The following is a 19,387-nucleotide window of genomic DNA, read 5'->3' on the forward strand; positions in this document are numbered from 1 at the left end:
TTTCTGAAGACACTGTATATCTAAGGGATTGATGGAAGCATGGCCTGAAGAGGCAGCAGGTCCATAACCACAGATACTCCAGTTACACACCTGCATGCAAGGCAAGAGCTCATCCACAGCATAGCAAATGATCCACACACAAATAAATGGGCTCTGCTAAATGACTTGGAAAATAACCCTGTTTCAGACTATGCATGTTGTGCACGCTTGTGTGTGTGTGTGTGTATATGTGTGAGGGAAGAGAGAGCGAGAGAGGGAGAAACTGGTGTAACAAAGCGAGGCAGACAACGGCCCCCTCAAGCCTGTACATGTTTATCAGTCTACGGAGACACTTTGCTACTTTCAGTTCTGTAAGGGCATGAGAAATAGATATGAGTTGTTGTTGACTGCCCATGGCATGTTTACTGTGTTGATAAGTAAAGTCGTAGTTGATCTACTGTTCATGTTAGCGTGTCAGAAAGAACACAGTGATTTAATTCATCACCAACACATCACTCTATCCTATCACCAATGACGCATTTTGTAAACCGACAATAATACCTAAAGAAACAGTACAGGACTCACAGACAGAAGAGAGAGAGAGAGACATCTGTCAACCCATAACCTGTCTATGAAATATGAGTAGTTATATCATATCACCCTTGCTATTCTCATTCATGGTCAACACACAGCAGCAAACAACATCATAGGTTCACATGTTTGATGATGAGGTTCAAATAAAACGTTTCTGTCTGAGAAGAAGCCAGGTTTGACTTGAGGTTTTGGAGCAGGGCGAGAGAGACTGTGGGAGAGAGGGAGAGAAGGGAGAGAAGGGAGAGGAGAGAGGGTGGCTATGCTAAGCAGCAGAGCAGAATTACTTTCCCTTAATTTTGTAGCCTTTTAAGTTGAATGTGTGCTCCAAGGGGCTAATATGAATGGCACACTGGTGTAATATTAAACCATGAGAAAGTATGGTCCACTGACAGCTCACTCAGGGCCCTGAACCCAGGGTCAAGCTCTTCATCAATTCACTCTTTTGACCCAGACTTGTTGAAAAAAAGGGGGGCTTTTTTTGCATGTGGAAAACAGAAGGCGTGAGAGTTTCATCCTGCTATGTGGGACCAGGAAAAGTCTGCCAGAAGTGAACTACAGTAGTAGTCTAAACATAACACATTAGCCCTGATAAATAAATGATCCCTCCCCCAAAGCCCTTTTCTGAAGTATGATAGACATCCAGTCTGGAAGATTAATTAATGCAACATCATGAATTATGTCAAGTTCAATGTTTAGGACTTGCACATCTGCAGTTGAATGGTAACCAGGCATTTCCTACTCAGGGACCTTCTGTGGGCAGTACTTTAGTTCTCTCCTTGGGCTATCCAAAACAAAGTGACTGAACGGACACAAGATCCCGTGTAGCTCAGTTGGTACAGCATGGTGCTTACAACGCCAGGGTTGTGGGTTTGATTCCCATGGGGGATCAGTATGTAAATGTATCCACTCATTACTGTAAGTTGCTCTGTATAAGGGCGTCTGCTAAATTACTCTAAATGTCATAAAGCTGGTCATCAGCTGACACACACTCACCGAGGCAGTTGTGTCCGTCGTGTGCAAGGCGGAATCCGTCATAGCATGTGCACCTGTAGTTCCCCGGGATGTTGATGCAGTCATGGACACAGCCGCCGTTGTACTCACTCGCACACTCGTCTAAATCTGCAGGAAGAGACAGGGGGACGGGTTAGGACTATGGTCTTTTCATGTTTGACCTTCACCCCACCACCCAATGTTTGGACATATAGCCTGAGAGGGTGTTCTTGTTCAAATGAAACAGAGATCGATATGACAAACTTAGGTACTTGTGAGATGTTTAAGGAGTATGTTTAAAAAATAAATAAAAAACATTTTAGTCAGAAACATTGGTGCATGTATCCCTCATGAAATCTGCAAAAGTACTACAAATCCAAGAGCAGAAGATAAAAAGGGAAATATACAGGAACACTAAAGATGAATCAGAATAGAATAAATCAATGAATGGGTGTGAAACAAAAGCAGACGTGCAAAGAGAGTGTGATATATGCAATGTTCTATAAATAATGGCAGACAAATTTAGAAGCAGGCAGAGAGGGTACAGTACATTAAGTTTATTAGGCGTACAGTGTGTGGAGAATGTGAATGTGGCCATGAACACAAGGTGATATTACAGATGAGACAATGAATGGTAGGATAGAGATATAGAGATAGAGAGAGAGGGAGAGACAGAGAAGGACAGGGAGAGAGGGGGAGAGAGAGAGAGGGAGAGGGGAGAGAGAGGTAGAGGGAGAGAGCGAGAGAAAGAAAGAAAGAAAGCAAAGGACATGAGTAATACTGAGGAGAAGCAGACGTGCAGCTGAACCAACACTCCAGTCAGTGAGCAGCATAAAGATGACAGAGGAGTAGAGTGGCCTGTTGTGGAGGTGGCTGAAGAGGCTCTGATGATGCGCTGGCAGGCAGGGAGGTAGGCAGGTAGATAGGGAGGCAGACAGGGAGGTGGGCAGACAGGCTGGGAGACAGACAGCGAGATATGCAGACAGGCAGGGAGGCAGACAGGCAGGGAGACAAGAAGGTAGGTAGGCAGATAGGCAGGGAGATAGGGAGGCAGTCAGGGAGGCATGCAGGGATGCAGGCAGGGAGCTGAGGAAGACAGGCATGGAGCTGAGGCAGACAGGCAGGGAGTCAGGCAGAGTTGGAGATGCACCCCATCTTTTATTTTCTGACCCATTTAGGGCCAATGATCTGGGTGGTTCGGCTCGTCTTTGTAGCTGCTTGGTACAGATGCCTCAGTGCTTGATTTGACTCGACAGCAATGGGCTGAGCCTGGACCAGTGCACTCTCTCTCTCTAACTCCCAGAGCTGCCTGCCACCACAAGTTTCTGCTGCTCTAGCCCATGATGTCACACAGGAGACACACTAACGCCAGTCTCACTCTCATCTACCCCGGGCTAAGAGAATATCATCCCCTCAACGAAAGGAGGCTTCCTCCCTCTTGTTCACAACACTGACATTTCTCAAGATCAACATGATTCTATCCAACACCATTGTTCAGTCTGTTCAGTATTCAGTCTGTTACAGACCTATTTGACTCATTCACATTGAATGGAGCAGCATCAAATTCCTATCAAATAGGTGGATTTACTCCATGGGCAATACCAGTGAGATAAAAACAACGTACTGTTCTAGGGGTTCAAATAAAGAGAGATCAAGAGAGAGAAGGAGAGACAATAAGAGCGAGAGAGAAAGAGAGTGAGAGAGGGGGGAGAGAGAGAAAGAGATAGAGAGAGAGAGAAAAAGAGAGAGAGGTTTCTGTAATGACTTGGACAGGGGACTTTGCTAACAGGCACTGACGCATGATGCTGCAGTGCAGTGGTTCCCATGCTGATGGACTAGAAGATTGAGTGGATAGAATGGTTCTGAACCAGCCTGTCATGTTCCCTGTTCCCTGCTCTCCCAGACAACCTCCTTGGCATCCTCAGACAGAGGCTGTGCCACTGCCAAGGTGTGTGTGCCAGCCTGCCAACGGGTGTCTAAGAGCAGCATGTCACCTGAGACCACACTAAGGACCAAAGTGCCCTCCACACACCATGAGTCATGACTCATCAGCGATAGAGGAACAAGTACCACGTATAGAACTAGTACATCAATATGTATTATTATCCTGTCTCTCTATTATGGTTTATTTATCTCCTCCTCTCTCAGCAGGACTCTAAGGACCTCTATTAGCAGGGTAAAAACACTAGCTGTCTTTATGTGTACATGTTTCTATATTTCAATGGAATTCTAATGTTGAATACAGAATGCTCAACCTTAGTGTTATTGTATGGGTACACCTGCAGAGACATAGGCAAAAACATACAGTATAATTAAGCAATAAGGCCTGAAGGGGAGTGGTATAAGGCCAATATACCACGGCTAAGGGCGGTTCTAATGCACGGCGCACCACAGAGTGCCTGGACACAGCCCTTAGCTGTTGTATACTGGCCATATATCACAAACCCCCGTGGTGCCTTTTTGCTATTATAAACTGGTTACCAATGTAACTAGAGCAGTAAAGAAATGTAAAAAATATCATACCCGTGGTATACAACCTGATATACCATGGCTGTCAGGCAATCAGCATTCAGGGCTCGAACCAACGAGTTTATAAAATGCAATGCAGTATATCCAAGCATCACCTACAGGACGCTCTGGGCTGTGTGTGTGGGTGCACTTGGCCTATGTGTAGTGTGAGTATATGAGAGTGTGTGTATGAGAGAAAGAGAGAAAAGGAGCGTCTGGCATGTGAGTGAGTCAGTCATTAAAATCATATTGTTTCCGCATCATTACGATCATAATGAGGCCTCTGCTGATGATAATCCCTTTACCGTACGAGGGAAGACATTGCCTTTAGCCTCCAAGACAAAGACTCCTCATCTAGTTCCTGACGTGGGATATAGAGTAGCTGATAGACAGACACATCAGCTAGCTGGACTGGGTGCTCCAGTTAGGACTCTACCCACACACTCACATACTACACTGACACTCCAACACACACATACACACACACACACACTCGTACACTACATACGCTCACAAACACAAAATACACACACACATGCATATTGATGCCACACACACACACACACACACACGCACACACACACTCACACATAGACACACTTTCACATCTTGATTGCCAAGTCACTTTTACAACTTACCTACATGCACATACTACCTCAACTACCTGAGTACCTCGTACCCCTGCACATTGACGTGGTACTGGTATTCCTTGTATATAGCCTCGTTAATGTTATTTTATTGTGTTACTTGGCTGCAGGGGCAGTATTAAGTAGCTTGGATGAAAAGGTCCCAGAGGTGCCCAGAGTAAACTGCCTGCTCCTCAGTCCCAGTTGCTAATATATGCATATTATTATTAGTATTGGATAGAAAACACTCTGAAGTTTCTAAAACCGTTTGAATGATGTCTGTGAGTATAACAGAACTCATATGGCAGGCAAAAACCTGAGAAAAAAATCCAACCAGGAAGTGGGAAATCTGAGGTTTGTAGGTTTTCAACTCATCGCCTATCGAATACACAGTGGGATATGGGTCAGTTTGCACTTCCTACGGCTTCCACTAGATGTCAACCGTCTTTAGAACCTTGTCTGATGCTTCTACTGTGAAGTGGGGCCGAAGGAGAGGGGAATGAGTAAGGTCTGCCATGGGCTGACCATGCTCTGACCATGCACGTTCACATGTGAGGGAGCTCTGTTCCATCGCACTTCTGAAGACAATGGAATTCTCCGGTTGGAACATTATTGAAGATTTATGTTAAAAACATCCTAAAGATTGATTCAATACATCGTTTGACATGTTTCTACTGACTGTTACGGAACTTTTTGACATTTCGTCTGCTTTTAGTGAACGCGCTTCGTGACTTTGGATATGTTTACCAAACGCGCTAACAAAAGTAGCTATTTGGACATAAATGATGGACATTACCAAACAAAACGAACATTTCTTGTGGAAGTGGGAGTCCTGGGAGTGCATTCCGACAAAGATCAGCAAAGGTAAGTGAAGATTTATAATGCTATTTATGACTTTTGTTGACTCCACAATTTGGCGGGTAACTGTATGGCTTCCTTTTGTGGCTGAACACTGTTCTCAGATTATTGAATATTGTGCTTTTGCCGTAAAGCTTTTTAAAAATCTGACACAGCGGTTGCATTAAGAACAAGTTTATCTTTAATTCTATGTAAAACATGTATCTTTCATCAAAGCTTATGATGAGTATTTCTGTTATTTGATGTGGCTCTCTGCAATTTCTCCGGATATTTTGGAGGCATTTCTGAACATGGCGCCAAAGTAAACTGAGGTTTTTGGATATAAATATGAACTTTATCGAACAAAACATATATGTATTGTGTAACATGAAGTCCTATGAGTGTCATCTGATGAAGATCATCAAAGGTTAGTGATTAATTTTATCTCTATTTCTGCTTTTTGTGACTCCTGTCTTTGGCTGGAAAAATGGCTGTGTTTTTCTGTGATTTTGCGGTGACCTAACATAATCGTTTGTGGTGCTTTCGCTGTAAAGCCTTTTTGAAATCGGACACTGTGGTGGGATTAACAAGAAGTGTATCTTTAAAATGGTGTGAAATACTTGTATGCTTGGGGAATTCTTATTATGAGATTTATGTTGTTTGAATTTGGCGCCCTGCACTTTCAATGGCTGTTGTCATATCGATCCCGTTAACGGGATTGCAGCCCTAAGAAGTTAAAAAAAACAATGTGCTAATGTTTCTTACTTTTTAACTATGCATTGTTTGGAAAGGGCTCGTAAGTAAGCATTTCATGGTAAAGTCTACACCTGTTGTATTCAGCGCATGTGACAAATACATTTGATTTGATTTGAGTAATCCTCTAGTGTGTACGGTTTCAGAATGAACTGAAAAGCAACACAGGAAGAGTATATTTGTACAGCTATCCTAATATCTCCATTTCCACACTTCTTCTTCCACAATCACAAGGCAAATGTTATGATAGCAAAGGCTGTAATTCCACCTCAGCATATACAAGCGGCTGTACCCATTGGCCCATGTTTTGCCAGGGTTTAAGGTGTTTGTTTCAGTAACACCAGATCTACACCACTATAGTATCACATCTACTGCTCTGCTTGCACAGCTTTTGAATGAGTTTGAAACGTACACTTGTTCAATTTGATCAGGTTTGTTGCCATTAGCAGAAAACAGCAGGTTTGTCTTTGAAAATGAATTATGTAATACAAGCCTTGTGCTGTACTGCATTGCCTTCTACCTTCTATGATTATTTACCACAGTCAGTATAGGGGAGACAGGCAGCTCATGGCCATCAACTACACTTCCAGTATGGTGTTTATCGGCCTTGAGGAGTCTATGCAGACATACTGCTGATGAAGAGAGAGAGGAACAGACTCTTTCAGGTATCAGAGCTCTACTCCCTCCCCAGATTTTCAAGTGGGCACTTTTTAATTTTTTTTTATTTAAAAGCAAACTTTTATAACCTGAAGGCAAACAGCCATGAAAAACACAGTCAAATAAATTCTAGAATAATCTTAGGAGTGGGTGAGGGGTTGACATTGTGAAATATGGTTCTGCAGTAATACTAATAAAAACGGGGGGAAAGAACGATCCAGAGGCTTTGAACGCTCCCTACTACAAAAACAGGGTTGTGTCTGACAGGCTATAGACAGTCACGGGCAGCCCTGGGCTGTGGAAACATCCCTGACTTCTTGGCAGACAGAGGCCTCTGATTGCTTTTTCATCCACTATCTTAACTCTCTTCTCTAACATGTGCACGAAATGTACAGCTTCATTTAATAGTGGACACAAAAGAGCAGTCGGCTGCACCTGTCTTTTTCTCTCTGTCCTAAGCAACATCTCGATCCTCTCTCTTCAGGCGAGTACGGGATTTAAAGGTGGAATCTACATTAGAGAAAAAAGTGCCACTGTCCGCCCCCAGCACCTTTGTTATTGTTTTTGTGTTGTTGACGAAACAGAGGCGAGGTGCTTCAAGCAGTGTGGTAAAAAAAATTGCACTACATATTCTGCTGTTCTATTGGGAGATGCAATGATGTCAGAGGGGAAAACCGTGTTGGTTGTTTGCATTAGCTTCTTTGTTTTTGTAATATCCCAAATGGAAGAAGCAGTTTCCCCATGAAGGATTCCAGCTTTAAAGTTTTAAAGCCAATAAGACATGTAAAGCATACAAGTGTGTGTGTGTGTGTCTCTGACACCTTACCTTCGCAGTGCTTGCCATCCCCCTTGTAGCCTGACTTGCAGATACATTTGTATGACTTGAGTGTATTCTGGCAGATGGCATCGATGCTGCAGTTGTCAATTTGCTCTGCACACTCGTCCACATCTGACAGAGAGGGAGAGATGGAGGGAACAGTGACATCTAAGGACAATAACTACAAAACAATGTTTAATATCCCCAAGTGGCTAATGCACTGTACATTAGGGGAGGAGGGTCAATCATCAATCTGACAAGGTGTTCACTATAGGATGTTTACCCTGTAAAGTACCTGGTCAGACAGACAGGCCACCACGAGAATACAAGCAGTCACACTTGATAAAGACAAAACAACTCAGCTCAATAAACCCTGCTACACTGTGGTATGTTTGACAGCTTAATAGTTCTCGGTAACCCTTGTACAAATAAACAGTTAATTCATGCGTTTTTGAAGAACCGATTGCTTCATAACAATAAACAAGCAGTTGAGTAATTACTATAACGTGTAAATAAACAGTCTATCATTGATTGACCTGTGATGAACCTCTGTTTGACTGCCTGCTGGCTTGGACAATCTGTACCTCTGATACACAGGTCAAGAAATGGAGTAAAAAGTCAATGTTTTCATCGGGATGATAGGATAGATAGCCCTCTAACATGGTCATGGACCAGAGTTAGAGGGAAGGATGAAGTCCAAAAATGTATAATCAGGGATGTGATCAGGAAATCATATAAACTCAGGAAAAATAGGATATTAGTTTGAGATCAATTTCAATATTTTATGAATAAAGGATCATGTAAAAATCCCAATCTTTGATAAAATATTTGCATAAAAGTGAAATGATGGGCTTGATTAAAACAGGGAACTGGGGGTGAAGTGGGGGCAGAGTGGGTTCTATGGTCCCCTCCTCTCTAATCCCACCTGATCCCAGTTAACCAGCCCAGGTGTTTGGGATTACCCGCAGGGGGTATTACTCGCAGGGGGGAAAAGCTTAACAAGGTTTACACAGCTTCCAATATCGACCCTTATCACAAGTCCTCTCTCTGCAGGGGCCCGTAGGACTGATCCCAGGGGTACACGGCCTGCAATCTGAGACCTGTTAGTTTAGCATCTACCTTGGGAGCCATAGGCCATCACTTCCATGGACCTGACCAGAGAGGACAATGACATTAAAAACCCATGCTGTTCTTTGGAGAGGTCAGGTCTCAATAATCCTTGGAGAAGCTTTTCTTTTTTCCTGTCCAAGGGAAGTCTGTAGGGCCAACTACACACACGTTTGACCTTTTGAGTTTGAATTAGAAAATCATGTTTTCATCTGGCTCTATTTAAAATTGTATCGCAGAAGTTCAGCGTTACATATTGAAATTTAAAGTCTCCCGCGTCAGCGGAGACTGCATTCATGGTAGACGCTGCATATGTCGGCTCAATCGGGAATTACCTTTCAATTTATATTGCGCAATCTGTAAATCTGTCACCATCCCAAGCCATGTTGACTACAGGAGTTTAGTAGATTACTTTCCTCAGTCTCACACAAGCATTTGCAATACCAGAAGTCCCAAAGGCTCAAAGTAGTTAATTTCTCCATATTGATTTATATGAAGTGGTAACAATGGGAATCCTCAGGGATAGAAACACAAGCTGGATCTTTTCTCCTCACTGATTATCCTCAAGGATGAATAGGACAACGTTCCTTTGATAGTCGAGCAAGCAACATTCCACATAAAAACAGATTAATCTTTTAGTCAGGTTTAAGGATTCTAAGGCTCTATGGTGATTAATATTCATTAAAAACTCAAACTAAAGAATCTCACATGTCCACTTTAGCCTACATTAATGCTCCTATCCGGGTCATCAACTCCAGATCATTTACAATTAACTGTCTGGAAAAGGTTCACTTGGTTTTACTGCTAAATATTGCCTTTCACAGAAACATTGTTGTAAAAAATATCTAGTTACGACTCAGACAAGATGCAATACAACACTTGACACAAGATAAACTGTGGTATTATGCTTTGAAAAATCAAGCATTTATTTTATGTTCAACCATTTATGAGTATGTTTTTGTGTATGTCTGAAGTGATTCAGACACTATACTACAGTACTAGAGAGGACAGAGTGTAGCACCAAGATGTCTCACTGTATTCAATATATCATGCTTGATTTGCATCTCTGAGCTGTTGACAATATAACATATTCCCTCAACAAATCTCACTGTTGGTAACAGACATAATAAATCAATAAAACAAAAACCCCTTCAAATAGACTTCAAAAAAGACAGTGCAGTTTAATTATGATCTCTATGACCTGCAAATGATTGAATTGTGTTCCTGGAAAAAATAATAGGTATTTTCTCACCTTCTCCTGTTTCTTTGACTTTATAAACCATAATAATGGTTGTATTATACTATCAAAATCTAAATCTAGAACACAACTTCACTGAGCAGTGGCACTGTTCTCAATTTTCTATTTGTTCTTGTATCGCCAATCTTACTGCCAGTGGCAGCAGAGATCAACCTCCTCAACCGTAAATGTAACAGCAGACCCAACCATCACAAGCAAGCACTTCACTCACAACGCACAAGAGTATGTAAGGAACTAACTTTTAAGCCAAGCCTACACAAACTAATCTTTTGACTACATTGGCTGAAGCCAAGCTCAACATTTCAACAAGCACTGCCATACTTTATACAGCCTTGTATATTTCCCCAGATCTGGACAACAACATTCACTAACACTGAACCTCCCTCTCGTTAACACTAAAGAACAGAGCAAAGCTCAGTGTTCGCTGTGTAAGACCAAGGCTCTCCAACTTCAACATCTCTGCAATGCACATGATATGCTACAATTATATAGCATTATATAGGAGAGTGCTTTCAGTTTGATAAACCCCTATAACTAATTCATTTCTAACTAGCATAGACCGAGCACAACTCTGCTAGTGCTGAGTGTTCTTGAAGACGACAGCAATTTGTGTCCCCTCATTAGCCAAACAATAGAGGGGAAAGTGGGTAATTATGCCAACACTTTGTCTTTAAGAAATAATTCTGAACTTAGAGAAGAGCTTAATCAAGATCTTTTCATGAGCTGTCAGTTTAAGTCAGGGAACAAAAATATTAAATTGAGTAAGAGATTTATTTTTTTAATCTCTTGAGTTCATCTCCCGTTTACAGAAACATAATTTTTTTAAACGGCTCACAAAGACGGCCAGTTAGTCACTCACTCAAACTTCAGGAGTAGTTCAATAAAGTTGCTCTTTGAACAAAATAGAATCTTGGCCATGTAAAAAGAACACGTCAGATGCCCCGTTGGTGGTTTAAATAAAAAGGCACCCGTCTGGGGAATTGGGTGCCTTCCCTCCAACACATGCACAACAAAAGCTGAAAATATGCTGGATCTGTTACAAATAAAAAAGGCCTTTGCCGTGAAAATAAACATGTCAGAATCAATAGGTCCTACGGTACAGTCCCGAGGACATTCCTCTGGTCACTTCAAAAACAAAGTTGCTGAATGTGTTCAGTAACGCTGCCCTCCTAATTGACTCATGCAACACATGAAAAGCTTTGCTTTTTCAGGCTGTACGTGTATGTGGCTTTTTTTCTTTGGCACTGATGTATCAAAGTTGTTGGGAACAAGTTTAGGCAGCAGAGGTTGAATGCCGTGATTTGAGACAGGGATGAATAAACAAAGTCAAAACAACAAAACAAAAAAAAGGTTGCTGTAGTTCTGTGCATTTAGACATGAAGTTTAGAGTTTAGGAGCCCAGAATTACATACTGTATGTACGCTAGTTACCCTTTCTGCTCAATGCTTTGGTTGAACCCACGGTTGGATGTCCTAGGAAGAAGTAGGTCAGTGCACTTTGTCTGAGTAGTAGCCCTGTAATGGGGCACATCATTCAAAGTCTCTTCCCTTCATAACTGGGCCGGGACAGTTGGCTGCTCTTAATACCACATTAAGTGAAATAAGAGCTTGTCATGCACTAAGCCCTGGTTAATCAAACCCAAATCGAAAAGAGCTGCTGTGTCTCCAGGGTTTTGCTATCGTCAGCCTGTAAGACGCTGTGACAGTGCATGCTCTAGTCTTATCTAAAGTTCCGGAGGGGGATAGCTCATTTATATAATTCAGTTGATTAGTACCTTGGTTTAACAAAGACCTGCAGACAAATGTGGTTCCATCCTCAGCATCATAGTACTCAGATATAAGTCAAAGATTTTTTTGTGATATTGAGAGAAGATATAGTGCTGGTCGGATGATGGTCAAGCTGGTCTGACCAGCATGGTCTAGCTCAGGGGTTCCCAAACTTTTTCACTCGAGGCCCGCCTTCCAGCATTGGGGAACATCCCGCGCCCCCCCCCTGCACAGAGCAAAAGGCTGGTCACCATTGTTCAAAATACACCGAAGGCTGGTCACCAGCAAAAACACAGCGAAGGCTTGCCACCAGCAAAAACACAGCAAAGGCTGGTCACCAGCAAAAACACAGCGAAAGGCTAGTCACCAGCAAAACGAGCACTGGTGACCAGCATGACTAGCCTATGCTGGTCTATGCAGATTTTTTCAGCGGGGGGGGGGGGGGGGGGGGGGGGGTACTTTTTCCCTCTTATTTATGGGCAGGTCCAGGGATAAGCGGTGTATTTAGCTGGGCCGGTCGGGAATAGGGCTGAGGGGAGAATGAGTGTGTGAGAGACTTGCTGGACCCAAGGTGTACAGTTCAAACACAGGGCAATGTTTACTTTGTGTGTTGAGACCCTCACTGTTTGCTCAAGCCTCCCAGACCGCCCCCTGCCCTGTCCCGGCCCATCCCCCTTCCTCCTCCTACCACAGAAATAGAGTGAATAACGCTGGGACACCCTATAGAGTAGACCAGAACATGCTAGGACTAAGGCAGTGTTATTCAAAGTCGGGGTCGCGACCCGGAACTGCAGCGGGGTTGTTTTAAAAAATAATAATACAACATTTCAGAACAAAAAGAGTACAGATGTGACAAGATTGCGTTTAGAGGTAGGTGAAGGAGTCAGGCGCAGGAGAGCAGAGATGTCCGAGATGCGTAAATTTAATGGGCAAGTCCACCAACATACAGGTAGGGCACAATACCAAAATCAAACGCCCTCGACAACAGAGAAACCCGTTACTCACGAAAGGAGGAACAAACAAAGCTCCTAAATTTATACACACTCAGTATAATACGTGAAACAAAATGGGCACAACCTAAACGAGCAACATCACAATAAATAATCACACACAAACCTAGGCAGGCAACAGGGTTAATTATACACACAGAAATTAAGGCAAATGAAACCAGGTGTGAAAGAACCAAAGACAAAACAAACAGAAAAGGAAAAATGGATCGGTGATGGCTAGTAGACCGGCGACGCCGACCGCCGAGCACCGCCCGAACAGGGAGAGGAACCACCTTCGGTGGAAGCCGTGACAACAGATTATTGTATGGGACAACATACAAATGTTTTTGATAAAGATCATTAGAAAAATACAATTTTATTGAGTAAATATATTTATTGGTGTCTTTTCACTTTGATAAAAGAAGAAAATGTAATGAATTTAAGGTTATTTGTAGATGTAAAAATCTAAATTGACCAATTTTAAGGTTGTGTCATTAGAGTTGGGGTGGGTTGGGGTTGCAAGAATTTATTGAGAAAAAAATGGGTTCCCCAGAAATTCTAGTGGAATAAATTGGGTCCCAGTGGAAAAAGTTTGAATACCACTGGACTAAGACAAACAGAACAGTGATGAGGCCAGGCCGGGGTTGTTTTGGCTCATCAATGCAAAACGAAATAGATTTTTATCAGTCCAACAGGAATGTCAAGAGTCTGAGACAGAAATGAGTAATCCCAAATCCAGACAAGAATGCAGATCATTTTTGAGTCATACAGTAATAGACTAACCGTCATAATAGTTTGAGATAAACTTACACAGGATGGCCAGTCCATCATCGCTCTTAACAACAACAACAAAAGAATATCAGTGGCTATATTGATGGAGCTTCGGGGGCCAACACCATCAGTACATCAACACGACCTCTGAGCTGCACTAGCAGTTGACCCTTGATCCCCGATGAGAGAGGAGGAGAAGAAGCAGGGGTCAGGTCTAAAAAGAGCTGCTAGTCTTGCCTTCCTTCATGGAGCTAGGCAGCAGAAGTGGAGGGTGAAGAGGAGGGGAGGGTGTGAGTGTGAGCCATGGCAGAATGTCACAGCCCCTCACAGCACACAGCACACAGTGCACGTCTCATGGGTTATTAGGCCGACTAGGGCAGGAGACTGGTGGTCCAAAAAAGGGTTTGATGAAATGCAGACGTTAACATTAGTGCAAATTTTAGCATCCTCCCCCGCCTCCACCCAAATCCTCCCCAGCTAATGAAGGGATACACTGTTTGACGTCCGGCAAAGCTTTTAAAAGTTGTGAATAAAAATATCAACTGCTTCCATTTGGGCTATTTACACTCATCCTTCACACACTCTAAATGTTTAGGAATCATGACCACTGACTTGATCCTTCTAAAAACAATGACACCAACTTCAAACCTGGCTGGACCCTCCCTAGCTGGGTCCACCAACCATGCAGCGAGAGTCTACTGTAGATGGATCTTACTGAATGGTAAAAAAAAATTGAACAGAACAGAAAGAACAAAACAAATTGTTCAAAATGTACTGTAAATAAGAGCTGTAGAAGCAACTATAACATTATTATTCAGTGACAGTTACAGTAAATCTTGTATACCACAGTCAATAACACCTAGCACTGTGTGTAGGGGGTAGTTGCTGATACATTTGAAATCACCACCTCTGTAGGTAGATTTTATTTTTTTAAACCTTTTATAAATAGAATCCACTTTGGATCTTCAGGTAAGATAATTGTAAGTAAGATAATTGTAAGTGCTGTATGAGAGCAGAAGGTTTCGTTGCACAATCTGACGTAAGACAATGGGCTGTGGGAAGTTGTGCAAAGTTAGCTAAAACCCCAAGAGCCCAAAATCAAATAACAGCAAAAGGGCTTTTATGAAGATTTCAAATGTAAGCTTTTCTATAATAGAGATGCAGTGACAATCTAATCATGGGACCTGGACGAGTCAGAGAGTGAGTAGGTACCATAGAAATAGAATCTCATTCTTTGGTACTGTAGGTAGATTATGTGAGCAAATTTGCCAGACCCCACCTCTTCCTCCTTCATCCTTAACCAGCAGCATACCACCCTGCATCCTACTGATGGCTTGCTTCTGAAGCTAAGCAGGGTTGGTCCTGGATCGGAGACCAGATGCTGCTGGAAGTATTGTTGGACGGCCAGTAGGAGGCCCCCTTTCCTCTGGTCTAAATAAAATAGCCCAATGACCCAGGGATGTGATTGGGGACATTGCCCTGTGTAGGGTGCTGTCTTTCGGATGGGACGTTAAATGGGTGTCCTGACTTTCTGTGGTCACTAAAGATCCCATGGCACTTATTGTAAGAGTAGGGGTGTTAACCCTGGTGCCCTGGCTAAATTGCCAATCTGCCCTTCATACCATCACGGTCACCTAATCTTCCCCAGCTTACAATTGGCTCATTCATCCCCCCTCCTCTCCCTTGTAACTATTCCCCAGGTCGTTGCTATAAATGAGAATGTGTTCTCAGTCAACTTACCTGGTAAAATAAGGGTAAAATTAAAAAAAATCTACATCTGGCTTAGGAAGTATCTTCCAACTGTAACCCTAGAATAGAGTAGAGAAGAGTACTCCCCTGGCCAGGTCTCATCTGGCAGTAGAGCTCTCCTCCTTGTTTCACTTCAAACAGTAGGACAGGTGCCCATCTCTAGCTACAATTCTACTGGGTCCACAGAAGACAGTAAATTAGGCTGTGTAGCAGGGTTGGGATCAATTATTGAGTTGAGAGTTTGTCTTAAATTCCAATTCAAATCTTGAATTTGAATGGAATTGGCCACACCCGTAAGAAGTATAATTTGAATTAAATTTGAACTAAAGACTGTAGAATTTAATTCAGTGGAATTCTTTGAAATTCAAATGGTTAATTTATTCCATAAATCATTATGCATATATTTATTTTGTCATCATGTATGGTTACCAACAATCTAATTTCTAAAACAATGAAGTATAGTGGTCTGGAAATATTGTTAAATCATTATCTAGGATGTTTATAATGATTAATGATTCAAACACTTAAATATTAAACAAAAAAATACATATCTCAGAATGTAATAGATCAAACACCCAGAGGGTACAGAACAACCTAACATCTCATGACAAAAATACAAACAAAATACTGTTTGACATCTTTGAGTTATAATCAAGCTAATATTTGAAATAGTATCTGTATTTTTTAAGTGTAAGGTGGCAGATGCTTTTGGCAAAATATTTGCCAAAGGAATGAGACTCATATGTTATTTGTCTCAGTTGAATGTCATTGAATTGGTATGAATTCAATTCTACTTCCTTTTTCCTTCTACTTCCTGTGGGGTGTGGCCAATTCAAATGTTAATTTCAATTAATGGTTTGAATTTAATTAAATTCAGAAATTCCGAATGAACCCCAATAGGATGCTCACAAGGCAGCATGTTGACTCATGACTTGGATCTTATATTGTGACATGCAGGGCAACTCAAGCTCATGTTATGGGCTGCAGGTACTGGTTAAGAGCTTTGGTCCTGTAAACAAAAGGTTGCTGGTTTGAATTATTGAGTCCAACTAGGTGAAAAATCTGTCGATATGTCCTTGAGCAAGGCATTTAACCCTAATTACTCCTGGCTGTCGCTCTGGATAACAGTGTCTGCTAAATGACTAAAATGTAAATGTTATACTAGAACAGTATAGCTCTCATAAGGCCTGGGAGTGCATTAATGTGTGCCTCTCTACTGAAGAACTAAGATCATTAAAAGTCTGAATAGATATAATGTCCTTGCTCAGCATGTGTTGCTCAGAGACATCAGTGCTTGGAGATGCATTGAGAGAACATTCTAACTTTCTACTTCTACTATTACCAGTCTGTTCAACCTCTCTTTCGTATCGTTCGAGATCCCTAAAGATTGGAAAGCTGCCGCGGTCATCCCCCTCTTCAAAGGGGGTGCCACTCTAAACCCAAACTGTTACAGACCTATATCCATCCTGCCCTGCCTTTCTAAAGTCTTCGAAAGCCAAGTCAATAAACAGATCACTGACCATTTTGAATCCCACCGTACCTTCTCCGCTGTGCAATCCAGTTTTCGAGCTAGTCAGGGGTGCACCTCTGCCACGCTCAAGGTCCTAAACGATATCATAACCACCATCGATAAAAGACAGTACTGTGTAGCCGTCTACATCGACCTGGCCAAGGCTTTTGACTCTGTCAATCACTGTATTCTTATCGGAATACTCAACAGCCTTGGTTTCTCAACTGACTGCCTCGCCTGGTTCACCAACTACTTCCCAGACAGAGTTCAGTGTGTCAAATCGGAGGGCCTGTTGTCCGGACCTCTGGCAGACTCTATGGGGGTACCACAGGGTTCAATTCTCGGGCCGACTCAATTCTCGGGCCGCTCTTGCTGCGGGTGATTCCCTGATCCACCTCTACGCAGATGATACCATTCTGTATACATCTGGCCCTTCTTTGGACACTGTGTTAACAAACCTCCAAACGAGCTTCAATGCCATACAACAGTCCTTCCGTGGCCTCCAACTGCTCTTAAATGCTAGTAAAACGAAATGCATGCTTTTCAACCATTCGCTGCCCGCACCCGCCCGCCCGACTAGCATCACTACTCTGGACGGTTCCGACTTAGAATATGTGAACAACTACAAATACCTAGGTGTCTGCCTAGACTGTAAACTCTCCTTCCAGACTCATAATAAATATCTCCAATCCAAAATTAAATCTAGAATCGGCTTCCTATTTCGCAACAAAGCCTCCTACACTCACACCGCCAAACATACCCTCGTAAAACTGACCATCCTACGGATCTTCGACTTCGGCGATGTCATCTACAAAATAGCCTCCAACACTCTACTCTGCAAACTGGATGCAGTCTATCACAGTGCCATCCGTTTTGTCACCAAAGCCCCATACACCACCCACCACTGTGACCTGTATGCTCTCGTCGGCTGGCCCTCGCTACATATTCGTTGCCAGACACACTGGCTCCAGGTCATCTATAGGTTTTTGCTAGGTAAAGCTCCGCCTTATCTCAGCTTACTGGTCACAATAACAACACCCACCCATAGCACGCGCTCCAGCAGGTATATCTCACTGGTCATCCCCAAAGCCAACACCTCCTTTGGCCGCCTTTCCTTCCAGTTCTCTGCTGCCAATGACTGGAACGAATTGCAAAAATCGCTGAAGCTGGAGACTTATATTTCCCTCACTAACTTTAAACATCAGCTATCTGAGCAGCTAACCGATCGCTGCAGCTGTACATAGCCCATCTGTAAATAGCCCATCCAATCTACCTACCTCATCCCCATATTGTTTTTATTTACTTTGCAGCTCTTTTGCACACCAGTATTTCTACTTGCACATCATCATCTGCACATCTATCACTCCAGTGTTAATTTGCTAAATTGTAATTACATCGCTACTATGGCCTATTTATTGTCTTAACTCCTCATGCCATTTGCACACACTGTACATAGACTTTCTTTTTTCTATTGTGTTATTGACTATACGCTTGTTTATTCCATGTGTAACTCTGTGTTGTTGTTTGTGTAGCACTGCTTTGCTTTTTCTTGGCCAGGTCGCAGTTGTAAATGAGAACTTGTTCTCAACTAGCCTACCTGGTTAAATAAAGGTGAAATAAAAAATAAATACAAATATCGCATACATATTTCCTAGAATTTTGTGTAACCAATGTGAAATGGCTAGCTAGTTAGCGGTGGTGCGCGCTAATAGTGTTTCAATCGGTGATGTCAATCGCTCTGAGACCTGAAGAAGTGGTTCCCCTTGCTCTGCAAGAGCTGAGGCTTTTGTGGCGCGATGGGTAACGATGCTTCGAGGGTGGCTGTTGTCGATGTGTGCAGAGGGTCCCTGGTTCGAGCCCAGGTAGGGGCGAGGAGAGGGACGGAAGCAAAACTGTTACATTTGCATACATGATAACAATGCATCCAACTTTTTGAAGGATACAAGTAATTCATTCACAAGGTTTAAGCACCGTTTCTTCGATTGTGGCATATGTACTCAATTGACCAACTCTTCATGTTTTTTGGCCTCTAGCTCTATAACATTTCATTTTATATACGAGGAGGGTGGTACTTAGTGCTGTTATATACCTTATTATTTATACAGCCAGAGCTAAATGACATGACACTCTCCCCTGTGCACACAGCAATTACATTCATTGGCGGCTGCTTTAGCAAGATACAGCACCTACTATAAAGAGGGAAACATAGCAATTACAGCAGAAGTGTTAGTCCGATATTTTTAGCTGCTTCCTGTGAAACTATGAGGCATAAAGTGAATGGCTCTCTGTGTGTGAGTGAGATGCAGAGTAGAGCATGGCAGTTCTTATCTGAAATATACAGCTCAAGGAGGTAATAGCAGAGGAGTGAAATACTTATTCTAATGGCATCATAAGAGTGTCATTAGAGACAAACACTATACGGAACAATAGTTAATTTTGACATATTACATTCATTAGATATCTCTGTTTCACAAGA

At 42.5% G+C, this 19,387-nt stretch overlaps 1 protein-coding gene across 4 annotated transcripts in view; it reads right to left on the bottom strand.

The window, feature by feature from the left end:
- LOC139542558 (signal peptide, CUB and EGF-like domain-containing protein 3) overlaps window positions 1–19,387 on the bottom strand; it is a 104,631-nt gene that overhangs the window by 72,448 nt on the left and 12,796 nt on the right. For all 4 annotated transcript variants that reach the window (XM_071348134.1, XM_071348133.1, XM_071348137.1 and 1 more), the window contains exons 2-3: window positions 7,771–7,893; window positions 1,567–1,692 (exon numbers count right to left, since the gene is read on the bottom strand). In XM_071348134.1, the coding sequence (XP_071204235.1) occupies window positions 1,567–1,692; window positions 7,771–7,893 (249 nt within the window). The remainder of the gene's footprint in view (window positions 1–1,566; window positions 1,693–7,770; window positions 7,894–19,387) is intronic.

Source organism: Salvelinus alpinus, chromosome 17 (assembly GCF_045679555.1).
Source record: "Salvelinus alpinus chromosome 17, SLU_Salpinus.1, whole genome shotgun sequence".
Lineage (NCBI taxonomy): Eukaryota > Metazoa > Chordata > Actinopteri > Salmoniformes > Salmonidae > Salvelinus > Salvelinus alpinus.